The 16,612-nt window shown below is 36.7% G+C and overlaps 1 protein-coding gene across 1 annotated transcript in view; it reads left to right on the forward strand.

Moving 5' to 3' along the window:
* LUZP2 (leucine zipper protein 2) overlaps positions 1–16,612 on the forward strand; it is a 1,211,598-nt gene that overhangs the window by 520,704 nt on the left and 674,282 nt on the right. The window contains exons 2-4 of the mRNA XM_077288026.1: positions 2,083–2,200; positions 7,170–7,240; positions 16,474–16,555. Of these exons, the coding sequence (XP_077144141.1) occupies positions 2,083–2,200; positions 7,170–7,240; positions 16,474–16,555 (271 nt within the window). The remainder of the gene's footprint in view (positions 1–2,082; positions 2,201–7,169; positions 7,241–16,473; positions 16,556–16,612) is intronic.

The raw sequence follows: 16,612 nt of genomic DNA on the forward strand, positions 1-16,612 counted from the left end.
ACATGTACAGTCTTGACCAAAAGTGTCAGCAGCACCATTGAAATTGTTGGGAAATTGAAGCATTTCTCCCATAAACTTTTTGCAATTACACATTGTGTTATACATTTGTTTATTTATGTTGTGTGTATTGCAACAAAACAAAACAAAAATAGTAAAAAGGCAAATTGGACATACTTTCTTACTCTTCAGTGCTTTGTTTCCATCCATTTCTTGGCACTGTGTTATTTTTTTGCAGGCCTCATTCCATATTCAGTAAACAATATAAAGATGTGCTTTACCAAAAAGCTCTATCTGGGTCTCATCTGTTCACAAGACAATTTCCCAAAATGATTTTGGCTTGCTCACATATGTTTTGGAAAACTACAGTCTAGCTTTTTTATGTTTCTGTGTCAGCTATGGGGTCCTCCTGGGTCTCCTGCCAGCATTACATTTTATTGAAATGGAATCTGATAGTTTGTACTGACACTGATGCACCCAGAGCCTGCAGGACAGCTTGAATTTCTTCTGAATTTGATTGGGGCTGCTTTTCCACCATCCAGACTATCATGCAGTGCAACCTTTCAGCAATTTTTCTCTATCGTCCACGATTAGGAAGATCAGCCACAGTGCCATGGGTTGTAAACTTGCAGATTATGTTGCCCACCATGGGCAAACCAACATCAATTTCTCTAGAAATGGACTTGTAACCTTGAGATTGTTAATATTTTTTTTAGCAATTTTGGTTTTGAAGTCCTCAAGCAGTTCTCTTCTACTATTTCTGTTCTCCATGCTTAGTGTGGCACACAATGCAAAAATTCAAAGAATAAAAATAATTGAAAGACACAAAGCATGTGCATCTTGTCAGGGAGCACCTTTGAGGTGGCTTTGGGGTGTTCAATTATGCGGTGCGGTGGCCAGTAACAACCAACATACTGTCTAGGGACCCACTGTTGTGATTTTGAACCCTGCTACTTTTTTGCTGGGCATCTGGGGCAGCGTGACTACCACCTCTTCCTTGAATTGCCCATGTCACCTGGATGGCCTTGACTTCATGTAGGGTCTAGGACCTCATCAACCCCAGATCCAACTTACACCTACTAATCACCCATACCCTCCTTGCCAGTCTGCACACTGCAGAAAGCTGCAGAAGTTGGCACATGTGTTTCATCATCATCATCATCATCATCATCATCATCATCATCATCATCACAGATGTTCTGTGGTGCTCTGCTGACTTTGTGCACAAGCCCTTCAATGTACTCATACTCCAACAGGACAACTAGTTGGTCCTCATTGCACTCAATGTCTTCCACTTGTAGGGCAGAGACATTTGGATGGCCCATGAAACCACAGCCATGTGGTCACGTAGCAAGCACAGATCTACTGTGTCCTCATCCTGCAGCCGCTACACCATCACCAGCACCAGGACCATGGCCATGTACCCTATTTGATGCTCTCCTCATTCTTTGCACCCTAAAAAAGTGCAGTGTATTACACAGTCTCCAAAATCCTTATGTCTCCTCATTGCTTATCTTGTCACAATAAATAATTTGCATTCCAAAACCTAGGAGAGTGCAGTCGAGTTACTCTAGAACTTAAATCAAATGGTAAAAATTGAAAATAAGAACGATGAACATCACTTTTACAACTGAATTAAAAAAATGCATTTTTTATTTATCTTAAAATGTTATTTTATAATTGATTTTTTGTGTTTATAAATGTAATTGCCATTTCATTTTAAAACTCCAGTTATAATAATATGACAATGTTCTTATAATAAGAAATACCATAGATATACGATTGATTCCAAAATCTTGGTCACATAATGGTTAAAGCTTAAAATATGTGCTTTCTTCTTTTTATGCTTGAAATATGTGAGTAAATAATAAAAAATGGCTATAAACAAAGGATGATTTATGTCAGTAGCTTACTTTGTATTCTATGGAGCATGCACCTATACTCTGGCCAACATGGCAGATTGATGTTAGCACAACAAGCATAACCTAACACGTTATTTTGAAACTGCATATTCTGTGTATCATCTAATTGGAGAATTAGCCACCATATAGAATATATAACTGACTTATGTCTTTTCTTTGCTAGACAGGGCTATGAAGATTTGGAAAAACAACTAAAGGAAGTTTTTATGGAGAGAAGTAGTATCCTCCGGCAGCTTTCAAAAACATCCCGGGAGCTTGAAGGCATCAAAGGAAATTTGCAGGTTAAAGCAGTTTTTTTTGTTTTGTTTGTTTTTTTAATTTAATTAAGTGAAGAACAAAATATATGAAAGCCGAAAAGTATATTTCTTATGTTGCGTGGAATATATATATTTTTTACAGTAAACAACAATTTTGTCTTTTAACTGTAAAAAGCACAAGTATAAAAGTAAACAATAAAACAACTCTTGAAACTGACAGCTCAGTATAAAAGTCGAAGCATCATCATATTCACACGCTGCAGTGGAGGCTCTTTCAAGGTTTCTCTTCATCTTTACACCTCAGCTCTCTAGCTGTGAAATTTCAAAGCTTTAGGGTGTACAAAATTGCTCCTCCCCTGAGTAACTGATTTTTTATAACAACATATTGTATTCCTTCTTAATGCACTGAATACTTTTCTTTCCTTGTGTTTTTATTGTGCAGATTTCAAATCTACAGAAAACACTTTAGCCTGAATAATTCTGATAAACTTTTTATTGCATTTAAAAATGTACATTTATTACATCTTTTTATATTTCATACCATGTAGCAGCCTGTATGAAATTTACATTTACAGCTTATCTTAATCACGTCTATTTATCTGCACAATTTTCATAGCTGTCGAGGAAAGTGTAAAAGATGACTAAACAAATTGGAACACACTACAGTTGTGGCCAAAAGTATTGACACCCCTGCAATTCTGTCAGATAATGCTCAGTTTCTTCCTGAAAATCATTGCAAACACAAATTCTTTGTTATTATTATCTTCATTTAATTTGTCTTAAATGAAAAAACACAAAAAGAATTGTCCTAAAGCCAAATTGGATATGATTCCACACAAACATAAAAAAGGGGGTGGACAGAAGTATTGGCACTGTTCGAAAAATCATGTGATGCTTCTCTAATTTGTGTAATTGACAGCACCTCTAACTTACCTGTGGCACCTAACAGGTGTTGGCAATAACTAAATCACACTTGTAGCCAGTTGACATGGATTAAAGTTGACTCAACCTCTGTCCTGTGTCCTTGTGTGTACCACATTGAGCATGGAGAAAAGAAAGAAGTCCAAAGAACTGTCTGAGGACTTGAGAAACCAAATTGTGAGGAAGCATGAGCAATCTCAAGGCTACAAGTCCATCTCCAAAGACCTGAATGTTCCTGTGTCTACCGTGCGCAGTGTCATCAAGAAGTTTAAAGCCCATGGCACTGTGGGTAACCTCCCTAGATGTGGACGGAAAAGAAAAATTGACAAGAGATTTCAACGCAAGATTGTGCGGATGTTGGATAAAGAACCTCGACTAACATCCAAACAAGTTCAAGCTGCCCTGCAGTCCGAGGGTACAACAGTGTTAACCCGTACTATCTGTCGGCATCTGAATGAAAAGGGACTGTATGGTAGGAGACCCAGGAAGACCCCACTTCTTACCCCGAGACATAAAAAACCAGGCTGGAGTTTGCCAAAACTTACCTGAAAAAGCCTAAAACATTTTGGAAGAATGTTCTCTGGTCAGATGAGACAAAAGTAGAGCTTTTTGGGCAAAGGCATCAACATAGAGTTAACAGGAGAAAAAAAAGAGGCATTTAAAGAAAAGAACATGGTCCCTACAGTCAAACATGGTGGAGGTTCCCTGATGTTTTGGGATTGCTTTGCTACCTCTGGCACTGGACCGCTTGACCATATGCATGGCATTATGAAGTCTGAAGACTACCAACAAATTTTGCAGCATAATGTAGGGCCCAGTGTGAGGAAGCTGGGTCTCCCTCAGAGGTCATGGGTCTTCCAGCAGGACAATGACCCAAAACACATTTCAAAATGCACTGGAAAATGGTTTGAGAGAAAGCACTGGAGACTTCTAAGGTGGCCAGCAATGAGTCCAGACCTGAATCCCATAGAACACCTGTGGAGAGATCTAAAAATAGCAGCTTGGAGAAGGCACCCTTCAAATATCAGGGACCTGGAGCAGTTTGCCAAAGAAGAGTGGTCTAAAATTCCAGCAGAGCATTGTAAGAAACTCATTGATGGTTACCGGAAGCGGTTGGGCGCAGTTATTTTGGCTAAAGGTTGTGCAACCAAGTATTAGGCTGAGGGTGCCAATACTTTTTTGTCTGGCCCATTTTTGGAGTTTTGTGTGAAATGATCAATGTTTGGCTTTTTGCTTCATTCTCTTTTGTGTTTTTTTTCATTTAAGACAAATTAAATGAAGATAAAAATACCAAAGAATTTGTGATTGCAATCATTTTCAGGAAGAAACTGAGTATTATCTGACAGAATTGCAGGGGTGTCAATATTTTTGGCCACAACTGTATGTACACCATGTTTGGCAGAATCCAGGCATATTTCAGTTAGGTTTAAATCACTGTAATTTCACAACCCTTACACATTTGCAGCAAAACCCATATAACTTGCATGCAAATTGTAAAGGTGATTTGTCACAACAAAATTGTAAAATTGTTGTGCGTTTCACAAGCAGTAATGTTGTGACATTTTCCCAGCAAAATTGTGTAAAAAGCCATGTACAAGCTATTAACTCCTGTACCACTGCCTTTACCACAACAGCAAAAAGTAACCTCATATGTCACGTAATGTCAGTGGCTCCCCTGGTTTAGTGGATTCTCTAAGTCAAACGTCAGGATGAACTGTAAGAACCAAAGGTGATGGTGCAGTGGAGTAGATTTTACTGGACAGTACAATAAAGAATAGTGAGGTATTCAGGACAGAAGACAGACAAGTGGAGCAGAAAGCAGTGGATGAAGCAAAGCCTGGTATATGGATACACACCAGAAAAAATAGATGTGTAGATAATCTGGTAATTTACTTGCAGAAATGTTGTTACACATAAAAATAAAACCAAAAACTGAAACATAATGATTGAAAACCCTGCAGTAAATAAATAAACAGCAATAGTGTATGAAAATAATATAGGGTAAGTAATTCAAATATTTTTTAACAAAAAGTGCAAAAGCCATCCCACCACTTCTCAGTGACCCTAAATAGGACAGTCCTAACTGCAATGTTGAAAACCTTACCATTTGTCAAGTCACATGCATGTGGATAAAGGCTGAGAAGGACTGGGCCCAGCCAGTGGACACACAGCCATGGGAAATCACATCAATAAAATGCCTAGCTCAAGGAAAAGGCAGACCACACCTTTATATGCACATGATGCAAACAGACTAAAATAAAAACAAATATATGAATTGGGGTATAAACTGGTGTGCATGTAGCGTGTAAGCGCACGTTCACACTGGTCACTGAAAAGAAAAACAAAGACAGAAACATAGTGATTGAATGCTCTGCCGTAAATAAATAAACAGAAAAAGTGCATGAACATATTATTGGATACTTAGTTAACATGTTTTTGGTAAAAAAAAATGCAAAAGCCATCCAACCACTCAATTGGGATAGTCCTAACTTTAATATTAAAAACCTTACCGTTTTTAAAGTGACATACATGTGGATAAAGGCTGAGAATGACTGTGTCCAGCTAGTGGACACACAGACATGGCAAACCGCCTCAATGTAATGCCCAGCTCAAGAATAGTAAATGTGTGGTCAATCTGATAACCTGCTTGCAGAAATGCAGTTGCACACAGGAACAATAAATGTATAGGCAATCAGTTAAAGTGTAGCTGAGATGTGGTTACTCACAGGAGCAGAACAGCTGAGAGTATGGGCTTCATAGTAAAGGCAGAAATTAATAATAATCTGGTACCTTGCTTGCAGAGGCAAAGTTGTTAGCAGCACCAATATTAGCAGACACATGTTCATTAAAAATTACCTTGTTGCAACAGAATTGTGAGTGCAATGGCATAAAGGTTTTCAGGACTGAGCTAGGAAGTAGTTGCAGATTGCTGAATTACAGATAGGAGTTTGCTGGACAAATTACTAGAAACCTTACTAGCAATGAGTGAAGTATGTGATGAGATAAACTCCAATAAAATACATGTTTGTGGGGAACTATCCTTCCTTAATTTTCATGGCGTTGGCATTTGCCTGAGTCATCATTAATTGGCTTAGGGTGATGATGTCAGAAGTGTCTTTGGGTGTTACCAGTGTAATCTGGTATGGACTAGTGCAGAAGGAGCTGTCCATAGGTGAAGAGAATAAGGTGCTGATACAGATGAGTGCCAGTTAAAGCGTTAAGGTTTCTGCGATCATTATAGTGATTTAAATAATGATAATACACTACTTGACTAGATTTTAGTTTACAATATCTTGCTTAATCACATGGTATTGAAATATGTTAATTAACAATAAGGGAAACAAAACACACTCTTAAACATGATAGTTTGCACAAATCTCTTTACAAGACACGATTCTTTTGCAACAACAGTGATCTGTGGTTGTTTGGGAGCCCTGACAACTATATACTACCTGTTGGCATCTACAGCTTTTTTTGCTTAACCAGCTTTGTAAGATGTAACATGACAATGGTATCATTTCAGACCACCTCATCAAAACTGCTGACAAGTAGGAGGAGGTTCTAAGGGCTCCCATCCGGAGGCTACAGATAACTGGCAAGGCAGATGGATCAGGTCCTGCTAATTGATGTATATCAACTATAATAAACACATTTAAAGACATTTGGAGTTAAAACACTGTTATACTTAATTTATTTCATAAATTACTTTCCTCAATGCTATTTTATTTGGCATACTAAAACTTGGCAATGTAAAACCTTTAAGTCTCCTACTTTCATTCAATTATATTTTTGGCAAAGATGTGCTAGAGAGAAGCATTAACAAAAAAAACCTCAATTATTTAGATGTTTATCTTAGCTAATGTTTTTTACACCAAAAAGTTGTGAGTTCTTCTGTGGTTATAATGGTTTCATTTATTCACAGCCAACATCATTTTTAGATGGATTTATTGCTTTATGTCTTCGCGCACATGGCAAATTAAAAGATTTTACTTTCTTATTTATTACAAACAATTAAATATTTTCATTATCTTATTTCTAAGCAAGCATGATGAATTGAAATTTTATTTTCTAGTCTTTGAAAAGCAATGAAGCCTCTTCCAAGAATGATGTCCAAAAACTACTGGAATTGGAAGAAAAACAAAGGTAAATAAAATAAGCTGCGTAGCATTATATAATTCTGAAACATCCATACAAATTGTGCAATTGTCTTAAAGTAATTGAATGAAGCAACTAATTTGGGTCAACAATATTTTATTGATGTCATTTTGGAAGCTTAGTTTTGACAGTCTATAGGAATAATTACACAGGTCAACAAAAAAAAATTTTTTTTCTGGTGTCCAAAATATTTTAATGAATTTGGGGTATTTTTGGGGTGCTGATTCTGAATATGCTATCAGTTTTGCCAGATTGGCTCAAGTTTTTGACATTTTTGGTATCTTATTTATAGCACTTGTTGGTAAATGCGACGCATCATCTCATTAATTTCTTTGGATTAGTACTTGAACTGAGCAGTTCTCAATATAGTTTTGTGTTAATTAGTGTTCTAAAAGTTTGTTCATAGCTTGATTTTTGCACTAACTTTATGTTGTTGTCTGTTTTCCAGTGAAAAGCATGAACTCATCAAGAAGAAGTTGTCTTAACGATCCAGACTCATTCTGTTACATTTGTGGTGAATACACACTGCCAAAACATAGAAGAAACATAACAGACTTCGTAAAAAAAAGTGTATTTTGCCTATTTTGGGGTTATGCTTGGGGACCAAGACAAGTTTTGGGCACCACACATAGTGTGCAAAGCATGTATCGAATTATTACGAAAATGGAGCAAAGGACAAAGAAAAAGCTTCAAATTTGGTGTTCCAATGGTGTGGAGAGAGCCAAAAAATCATCATGATGACTGTTATTTCTGTGCAGTGCAAGTGCAAGGATTCAATAAGCATAAGAAACGAAAATGGGAGTAACATGGAATCTGCAAGAAGGCCTGTCCCTCATTGTGAAGATGTGCCTGTACCTGTGTTTACCATAAATAACAGTCATCATGATGATTTTTTGGCTCTCTCCACACCATTGGAACACCAAATTTGAAGCTTTTTCTTTGTCCTTTGCTCCATTTTCGTAATAATTCGATACATGCTTTGCACACTATGTGTGGTGCCCAAAACTTGTCTTGGTCCCCAAGCATAACCCCAAAATAGGCAAAATACACTTTTTTTACGAAGTCTGTTATGTTTCTTCTATGTTTTGGCAGTGTGTATTCACCACAAATGTAACAGAATGAGTCTGGATCGTTAAGACAACTTCTTCTTGATGAGTTCATGCTTTTCACTGGAAAACAGACAACAACATAAAGTTAGTGCAAAAATCAAGCTATGAACAAACTTTTAGAACACTAACACAAAACTATATTGAGAACTGCTCAGTTCAAGTACTAATCCAAAGAAATTAATGAGATGATGCGTCGCATTTACCAACAAGTGCTATAAATAAGGTACCAAAAATCTCAAAAACTTGAGCCAATCTGGCAAAACTGATGACATATTCAGAATCAGCACCCCAAAAATACCCTAAATTCGATGAAATATCTTTGGCACCAAAAATGCTGTTGACCAGTGTTATTAACTTTCAAAATAACTTGGTACCTAACAACATGGAACTAACTATTCTCAATCTATATATATAATTGTCTATAAGGGGTACTTCCGTCTTTCTGCCGGCAACTTCCGTCTCGGATATTCATTCACTGATTGGTCTCGCCAGCTGCGTGTCATGGCTGCCGCGACCAATCAGTGACGGGCACACTCTGATTAGTCCCTCCCTACTCCCCTGAAGTCAGTGCCCTGCGCCCGCTCCATACTCCCCGCAGTCACGGCTCACACAGGGTTAATGCCAGAGGTAACGGATCGCGTTATGCCGCGGGTAACTCACTCCGTTACCGCCGCTATTAACCCTGTGTGACCATGTTTTTACTATTGAGGCTGCCTATGCAGCCTCAATAGTAAAAACATCTAATGTTAAAAATAATTAAAAAAAATAACAAATCATTATATACTCACCTTCAGGGGCCTTTCCGACGCTTCGGTGACCGGTCCATGCATGCGGCAGGTTCCGGTGCTAAGGTTGGTGTGCGACAAGGACCTGCCGTGATGTCACGGTCATGTGACCACGACGTCATGACACCCTCAGACCGGAGGCTGCCGCCTGAAACGAACACAGGTGACAGAACTACAAGGGGCCCCTTGGAAGGTGAGTATATGTTTATTTTTTATTTTTAACCTGTGACATACATGGCTTGGCAATATACTACATGGCTGGGCAATATACTACATGGCTCTGTGCTGTATACTACGTCACTGGGCAATATACTACGTCACTGGGCAATATACTACGTCACTGGGCAATATAGTACATAACTGGGCAATATACTACATCACTGGGCAATATACTATGTCACTGGGCAATATACTATGTGGACATGCATATTCTAGAATACACGATGCGTTAGAATCGGGCCACCATCTAGTGGTCTATAATTGGTTTAATTTTTTTGAAAAATGTCAAGGTGTTAAGAAAGAGAACAATTGACAAAATGTTAAATAGTATTGCTCAATAATTATATAATCATACTAGCAGATATGTAGATGATGTATTCCTGTAGTGACCAGCATAATAAAGTAAGAGCCTTATAGAAATCAAAATTACTCCTTCAATATTTAAATGTTTTAAACTGGCATAAAACACTTTGAAAAGCCACAAAATATTTATGCAATGCGTAGTTGCTAAGTAATTTTGTGACTTTTGGTGATTTTGCATCAGTCCTAACACATGGGTGGAGCTGGATCATGACAGGAATGAGACGGTGTGGCAATGTTTGCTTTTCTAATTAATGATAAACTTTTACATACCTTACTGCAAATCTTATTCCAGTTGCCATACTGTACATGATGTCAATATTAAGATTTTAAATATCTTTCCACAAATTCTCAGTCAAATGTCAAGAGATCCTTTCAGCTCTTCTTAAATATGACTTTGATAAATACTTTTATTGTTTATAAACTAAGTACTCTAGAGCATCTTTTGAAATAATTGTGTTTTGTGCCTGGTATTCCTCTTAAAAATGTGTGAATAAATGGACATCTATATGTTACCAATAAGAGGTTACAGAGTGCAGTCTGTCTCAGACTGGGACATTCCACTTTAAAAACAGAAAACACAAAATCTAGATGTCAGTTAATACCAGAGGGATAGCACAATGTGGATTTCAAGTTAAAGAAGCCACTATTATTTTTAAGGGGAATAAACACATTTTCATGTCAGGAATAGTGACAGGTCCTATTTAAATCAAGTTATGAACTTCATAAAATTACAAATATCACACTGTAAGAAGATTTCCAGCTCTCGATCATTGCCATATAAGTTGTTCCTTGTCCAGTTGAACATCAAGTTCTTTGATCCTAGCAATTAGTCCCTTTGTCCAGAATAAATCCTATAATATGATTTTCTCCCGTTACTAGAATACTTTAAGAAGATTTTGTTTTAGGAAGATAATGGAAACTTTAAAATCATTATTTTACTGTAAATGTGATGATTTTGTTTATAATATATTTATTACCAGGTTTGAAACAACTTTAGACTTTGCAGTCACTGTATTTTAGATGTTTCAATATACCTACATAGCAAAGTACAATGTGAACACTGATTGGCAGGCTGGAATCATGTAACAACAGTTTAAGAATAACACAGTTCAACCTTACCTCTTTAGCCATTCTCCGGTCAAGATCTACAATATTTTCTCACTGTAATACTATTTTGTAATGATGTGAGGATGACTATTGATATTTCAAATTTTCTCAGTCAATTAGAGCATATGAACTTCTTAGTTTTTGTACATTAAGTCATTATCATTGTTATCACTCCAGTGTTTTTGTTTTTTTATTGCACTACTGGAGTGGTGTTTTAAATGTAATTCTCTTGCCCCCTCTCTCATGTTCACCTGCCACCACCTTCATTCTTTTCCAGCATCGCCTCCGTCGGTCTTCGGTGAAAAGTGGGACCGGAGTGGCGTTGGTAAAAGGGGAAGTATAAGAACGGTGGTAGGGGACTTACATTTAAAGCACCACTCCAGCACTGGAAAAAAAAACTATTTGAGTAGTGCTTTAAATGATCTTTTAAGAAAATGCACTGAAATACTTCAAGTTTTGTGAATCTCAAATTTTAATCTTATAACTTTTGTTGTTCGACACAAATGACTATTGTTTTGTGAAACATTTTAGCAGCATTCTATGTTATGACATTTCTCACAGAATTGTTACAGTTTTACAAAATATAACCTTCACATCTTAGTTCATTAGAATCTGAAAATTATTTTATACAGTTTAGGAAAAGACATTAAATGAACTTTCTTTCTAATGAACCCGCCTTTAGTCATGGGAAGTCAATATGGTCCTCCTGACTATGCTTTATTATCACAAAAAGAATAAAAAATTGTATAGTACTTTGCACAGTGAGACCAAAATGTCAAGATCATAAAACATTTGTTTCAAAACACAGCGATCCCTAAAAAGTGGACTGAAAATGTATAGCATTCAGCTATAATTCTTTACAATTTCTGTGAGTTCATTTTTTGTGCAGTTTGACAATACTGAAATACTGAGCTCTGAACACTCAGCCAACTTTTTCAATTTGTAAAATTAATCTATTTTCTACTTCAGTGGAGCCTATTGAAGATTTAATAAATACATTTTTTATGTGAGAAAAGCACTGAACAAAATGAGAGTATATTATCAAACAACATAAAACTTTCATATCTCAAGCATGTTAAATGATTTTGCATCAAAAACGCAAACGGGGTTAAATAAAAATTAAATAAAAGGGTAATTATTAATCTTTAAGACAAAAAGACAAAAACTAGAACTGCGTTTTTTTTCACCGGCGAATAGTATCTGTTGCTTTACAGTCTGATTGAATATTTGGAAGTCAGATACAGTCATTCACATTTTCTGTTAATATTGAGCTCATCGGGAATAGATACATAAAGCTGATAGTTTGGTGTAAGAGCTCCTGTTTCTAGTTATTCTTTCAATGGTCAAACAATCAATCATTTATTTTGAAACATGGGAGCAGGAGCCAATGTCAAATTGATTACAGGACATGCATCATTTTTAGTATTCATCTTTGCATATGGCGCAGAAGGATCTTTAGACTTTTATGAAACCTTTCTCTAGCTTTTTAATGCAAATACAGCCTTAGAAATGTCAAAATGCCTTCAGTCTATCAGGCTAGGGAAAACGGATAGTAACCAGTAGTAAACAGTAGCATATACAGTTAGGTCCATATATATTTGGACAGAGACAACCTTTTTCTAATTTTGGTTATAGACATTACCACAATGAATTTTAAACAAAACAATTCTGATGCAGTTGAAGTTCAGACTTTCAGCTTTCATTTGAGGGTATCCACATTAAAATTGGATGAAGGGTTTAGGAGCTTCCGCTCCTTAACATGTGCCACCCTGTTTTTAAAGGGACCAAAAGTAATTGGACAATTGACTCCAAGGCTATTTCATGGACAGTTGTGGGCAATCCCTTCATTATGTCATTCTGAATTAAGCAGATAAAAGGCCTGGAGTTGATTTGAGATGTGGTGCTTGCATTTGGAAGGTTTTGCTGTGAAGTAAACATGCGGTCAAAGGAGCTCTCCATGCAGGTGAAACAAGCCATCCTTAAGCTGCGAAAACAGAAAAAAACCCATCTGAAAAATTGCTACAATATTAGGAGTGGCAAAATCTACAGTTTGGTACATCCTGAGAAAGAAAGAAAGCACTGGTGAACTCATCAATGCAAAAAGACCTGGGCGCCCACGGAAGACAACAGCGGTGGATGATCGCAGAATAATCTCCATGGTGAAGAGAAACCTCTTCACAACAGCCAACCAAGACTGCATGAAAGTAAATACAGAGGGTTCACTGCACGGTGCAAGCCACTCATAAGCATCAAGAAGAAAAAGGCTATACTGGACTTTGCTAAAAAACATCTAAAAAAGCCAGCACAGTTCTGGAAGAACATTCTTTGGACAGATGAAACCAAGATCAACCTCTACCAGAATGATGGAAAGAGAAAAGTATGGCGAAGGCGTGGTACAGCTCATGATCCAAAGCATACCACGTCATCTGTAAAACACTGCAGAGGCAATGTGATGGCTTGGGCATGCATGGCTGCCAGTGGCACTGGGTCACTAGTGTTTATTGATGATGTGACACAGGACAGAAGCAGCCGAATGAATTCTGAGGTATTCAGAGCCACACTGTGTGCTCAGATCCAGCCAAATGCAGCCAAACTGATTGGTTGTCGTTTCATACTACAGATGGACAATGACCCAAAACATAAAGCCAAAGCAACTCAGGAGTTTATTAAAGCAAAGAAGTGGAATATTCTTGAATGGCCAAGTCAGTCACCTGATCTGACCCCAATTGAGCATGCATTTCACTTGTTATAGACTAAACTTCAGACAGAAAGGCCCATAAACAAACAGCAACTGAAAACCACTGCAGTGAAGGCCTGGCAGAGCATCAAAAAGGAGGAAACACAGCGTCTGGTGATGTCCATGAGTTCAAGACTTCAGGCAATCATTGCCAACAAAGGATTTTCAACCAAGTACTAGAAATGAACATTTTATTTACAATTATTTAATCTGCCCAATTACTTTTGGTCCCTTTAAAAACAGGGTGGCACATATTAAGGAGCTTCATCCAATTTTAATGTGGATACCCTCAAATGAAAGCTGAAAGTCTGAACTTCAACTGCATCTGAATCGTTTTGTTTAAAATTTATTGTGGTAATGTCTATAACCAAAATTAGAATAATGTTGTCTCTGTCCAAATATATATGGACCTAACTGTATAACAACACAGAGCAGCAATAGACTTTTTAGGCTTTATAAATTTGAAAAAACAGTCTTAAAATTATCCCTTTTTGGGAATAAATGCCTGCCTTGGTGGTGTTTATACACAGGTGATGCATACCAATGAAACTTATGACTTATGCCTTTTTGGGAGTTTAATAAAATTGTTTTTTGCTAATGAAAAAGCAATAAACATTTCAGAAGCCATCCCAATATCCCTTTATATAAGGAGAAGTTATAATTTAGCTGTTTTTAAAATGAAGTACTAATGGCTTCTCAACGAGGACTGAAAAAATGATCTATTTTGGGGGGGATTCACAACAGATTTTCTAATCTCAAAATGATTAAACAATAATTTACTTATTTTACTTACTTACTTTACTTAGGGAGCAGTAACAAGCTAGCCATTTTCAAACCAAAAATACAATTGCTTGCCAACAAGTGGTGAATAAAATAATCACTATTTTGGTAACTGTTTATGATTTTGGTAACTGTTTATAACTGATTCCCATAAGCAGTGTAGTATACCTATGCAACACATTGGAAGAGTACAGATTTGTATGAGGTTTTCGACAGTGGCAGTGACTGATGCCACACTGTATATACATATGACGGATCAGGCAAGAAGATGTCTGGCAGCCCCAGGAACAGTACAATATAGCACTATAGCACACAGTGACAGCCAATGGATGTGGCATTAGTATGGTTGTGCAGTTGCAGTAACAGATTCTGTACGGTATAAAATTATGACTAAGCAGGCAAGGAGATGTCTGGCAGTGTAGGGCCAGCAATGGCAGCCCAGCAGCAGTAGCACACTATAGAATAGATGTCATTATGGACATGGGCTTGGTGCCCATCCAATCATACGCCATTGGCATAGGTAGCAGCAGAAAGGTGTAGAAGACACACAACAGATGGGCAAGCAGATGTTGTTGCTGATCTATATAATTGGCATCAGTCATAGGTGAATGAAAATAAACATTTATCCATTCATGGCAAATTATTAGTTATTGTAGCCCTATCACTGGCAGTGGAAGGTGTGCGTTGGATCTGTGGGGAACATAGAGGGGTCTATTGGAAAATAAAGATGAGCAGATCAGGCAAAATTCACAATTGGCTTATTGACAGATTTCCCCAGAAAATTAAATTTATGGAGAGTGACTTAATGTCCCTTATTATGCTCTGTGGTCTGTCAAAACACTACAGGTTAGCATACCTAAAATGTAAAATATTAGAATTTTTATGAACTATTCAGCTGCTTTTATATTTTTGGAAATTTGAGTTTTTATTTTGTCTTAAAAACAAAAAACCCCACACCCTGCCTGTAGAAAAATTGATATAGCTTTTGGTTTGAATCTGCCTCACAATCATGAACTTACTTTCTCTGATAGAGAAGCCTTGGTTTCAGTCCTTTTATTCAGTCTGAAAATTAGCACTAAGAAACTTATACTGCCTTTTTTCTAGTGCATCAAGAATGAAAAAAATGATGGTTTTACGGCGCAGTATGTCACAGCCTTTCAGGTCCAGTATCTCTTTATCACTTAAATCTGCGCATTATTTTTCACAGACTGAGAAAAATACTCCAATCTTCTATGCTCTATAGCACTAAAGTAGCACATTTAGGCCTTTCTACCCCTACCTTTAATGATGAGCTGTGCACTTTAAATTCATATACCCAGCTGTAAAATCCTAAAATAACAGCTGATTTTCCTGCCCACATCTTTTATAGTGGCTGTTATAGACCTTTCAGATTGGCTGGACTACACCATATTATGCGATAACTGCAAAGGATTATGTGAAAGACCGTGCCCGATGTAACATGAGCACAATCTGTCTTCAGTAATATGTGAAATGGCTTCAAGCTTTTTTACATTTTTTTTGCAAAAATTGAGTTGCAAATTCTTCAAAGTAATTGCAAACTGCAAATTTCACGAAATTTAACTCAAATTTGACTTTCATCAGATCAATTCGATAATCTCTAATAAATACAATTAGATATATTATGGAACAATTCAATAGAAATTTAAAGGCTGGTTATGTTTCCATCATCTAACTGACAAACTTTAAGAGGAAATTTTCCAGAAGAAAAGGTAAAAAATATGGTTCATTTTGCTTCCTTCTTAAACAAAAAAGTATTTGAAATGTGCTCAATTCTAAACAAATAGAAAATTCAAAAAAAGTTTAAAGCTTCAGTAATCTTTATTTTTTCTTTATTTTTTTTTTATATAGCGCTAACATATTCCGCAGCGCTTTGCAGGTTTGCACATATTATCATTGCTGTCCCCGATGGGGCTCACCATTTAAATTCTCTATCAGTATGTCTTTTGAAGTAGATCTTAATGTATGGTTTTTTGTACACTAATAGCTTTTTTTCCATTTTTATTTTTTTAATTGAAAAATCTACAAAAATATAATACAAATAAGAGAAAACTCAATTTTCTAAATGTGTCTTTCTGTGTGCTTTCTTTTTTAATAAAATAGGGAAGAGATGAAATCCCTGCAGGAAACATTCACAAAACAACTTAATGAGGCATCTGAAAAAGCTGAGAAGCAGCAGGCCACTGTAAGTGTTTGCATCATGTGACCCTCCAATTACTTTTTTCCAACTATTTTTCTTTTT

The sequence above is a fragment of the Ranitomeya variabilis genome, chromosome 2, assembly GCF_051348905.1.
Source record: "Ranitomeya variabilis isolate aRanVar5 chromosome 2, aRanVar5.hap1, whole genome shotgun sequence".
Lineage (NCBI taxonomy): Eukaryota > Metazoa > Chordata > Amphibia > Anura > Dendrobatidae > Ranitomeya > Ranitomeya variabilis.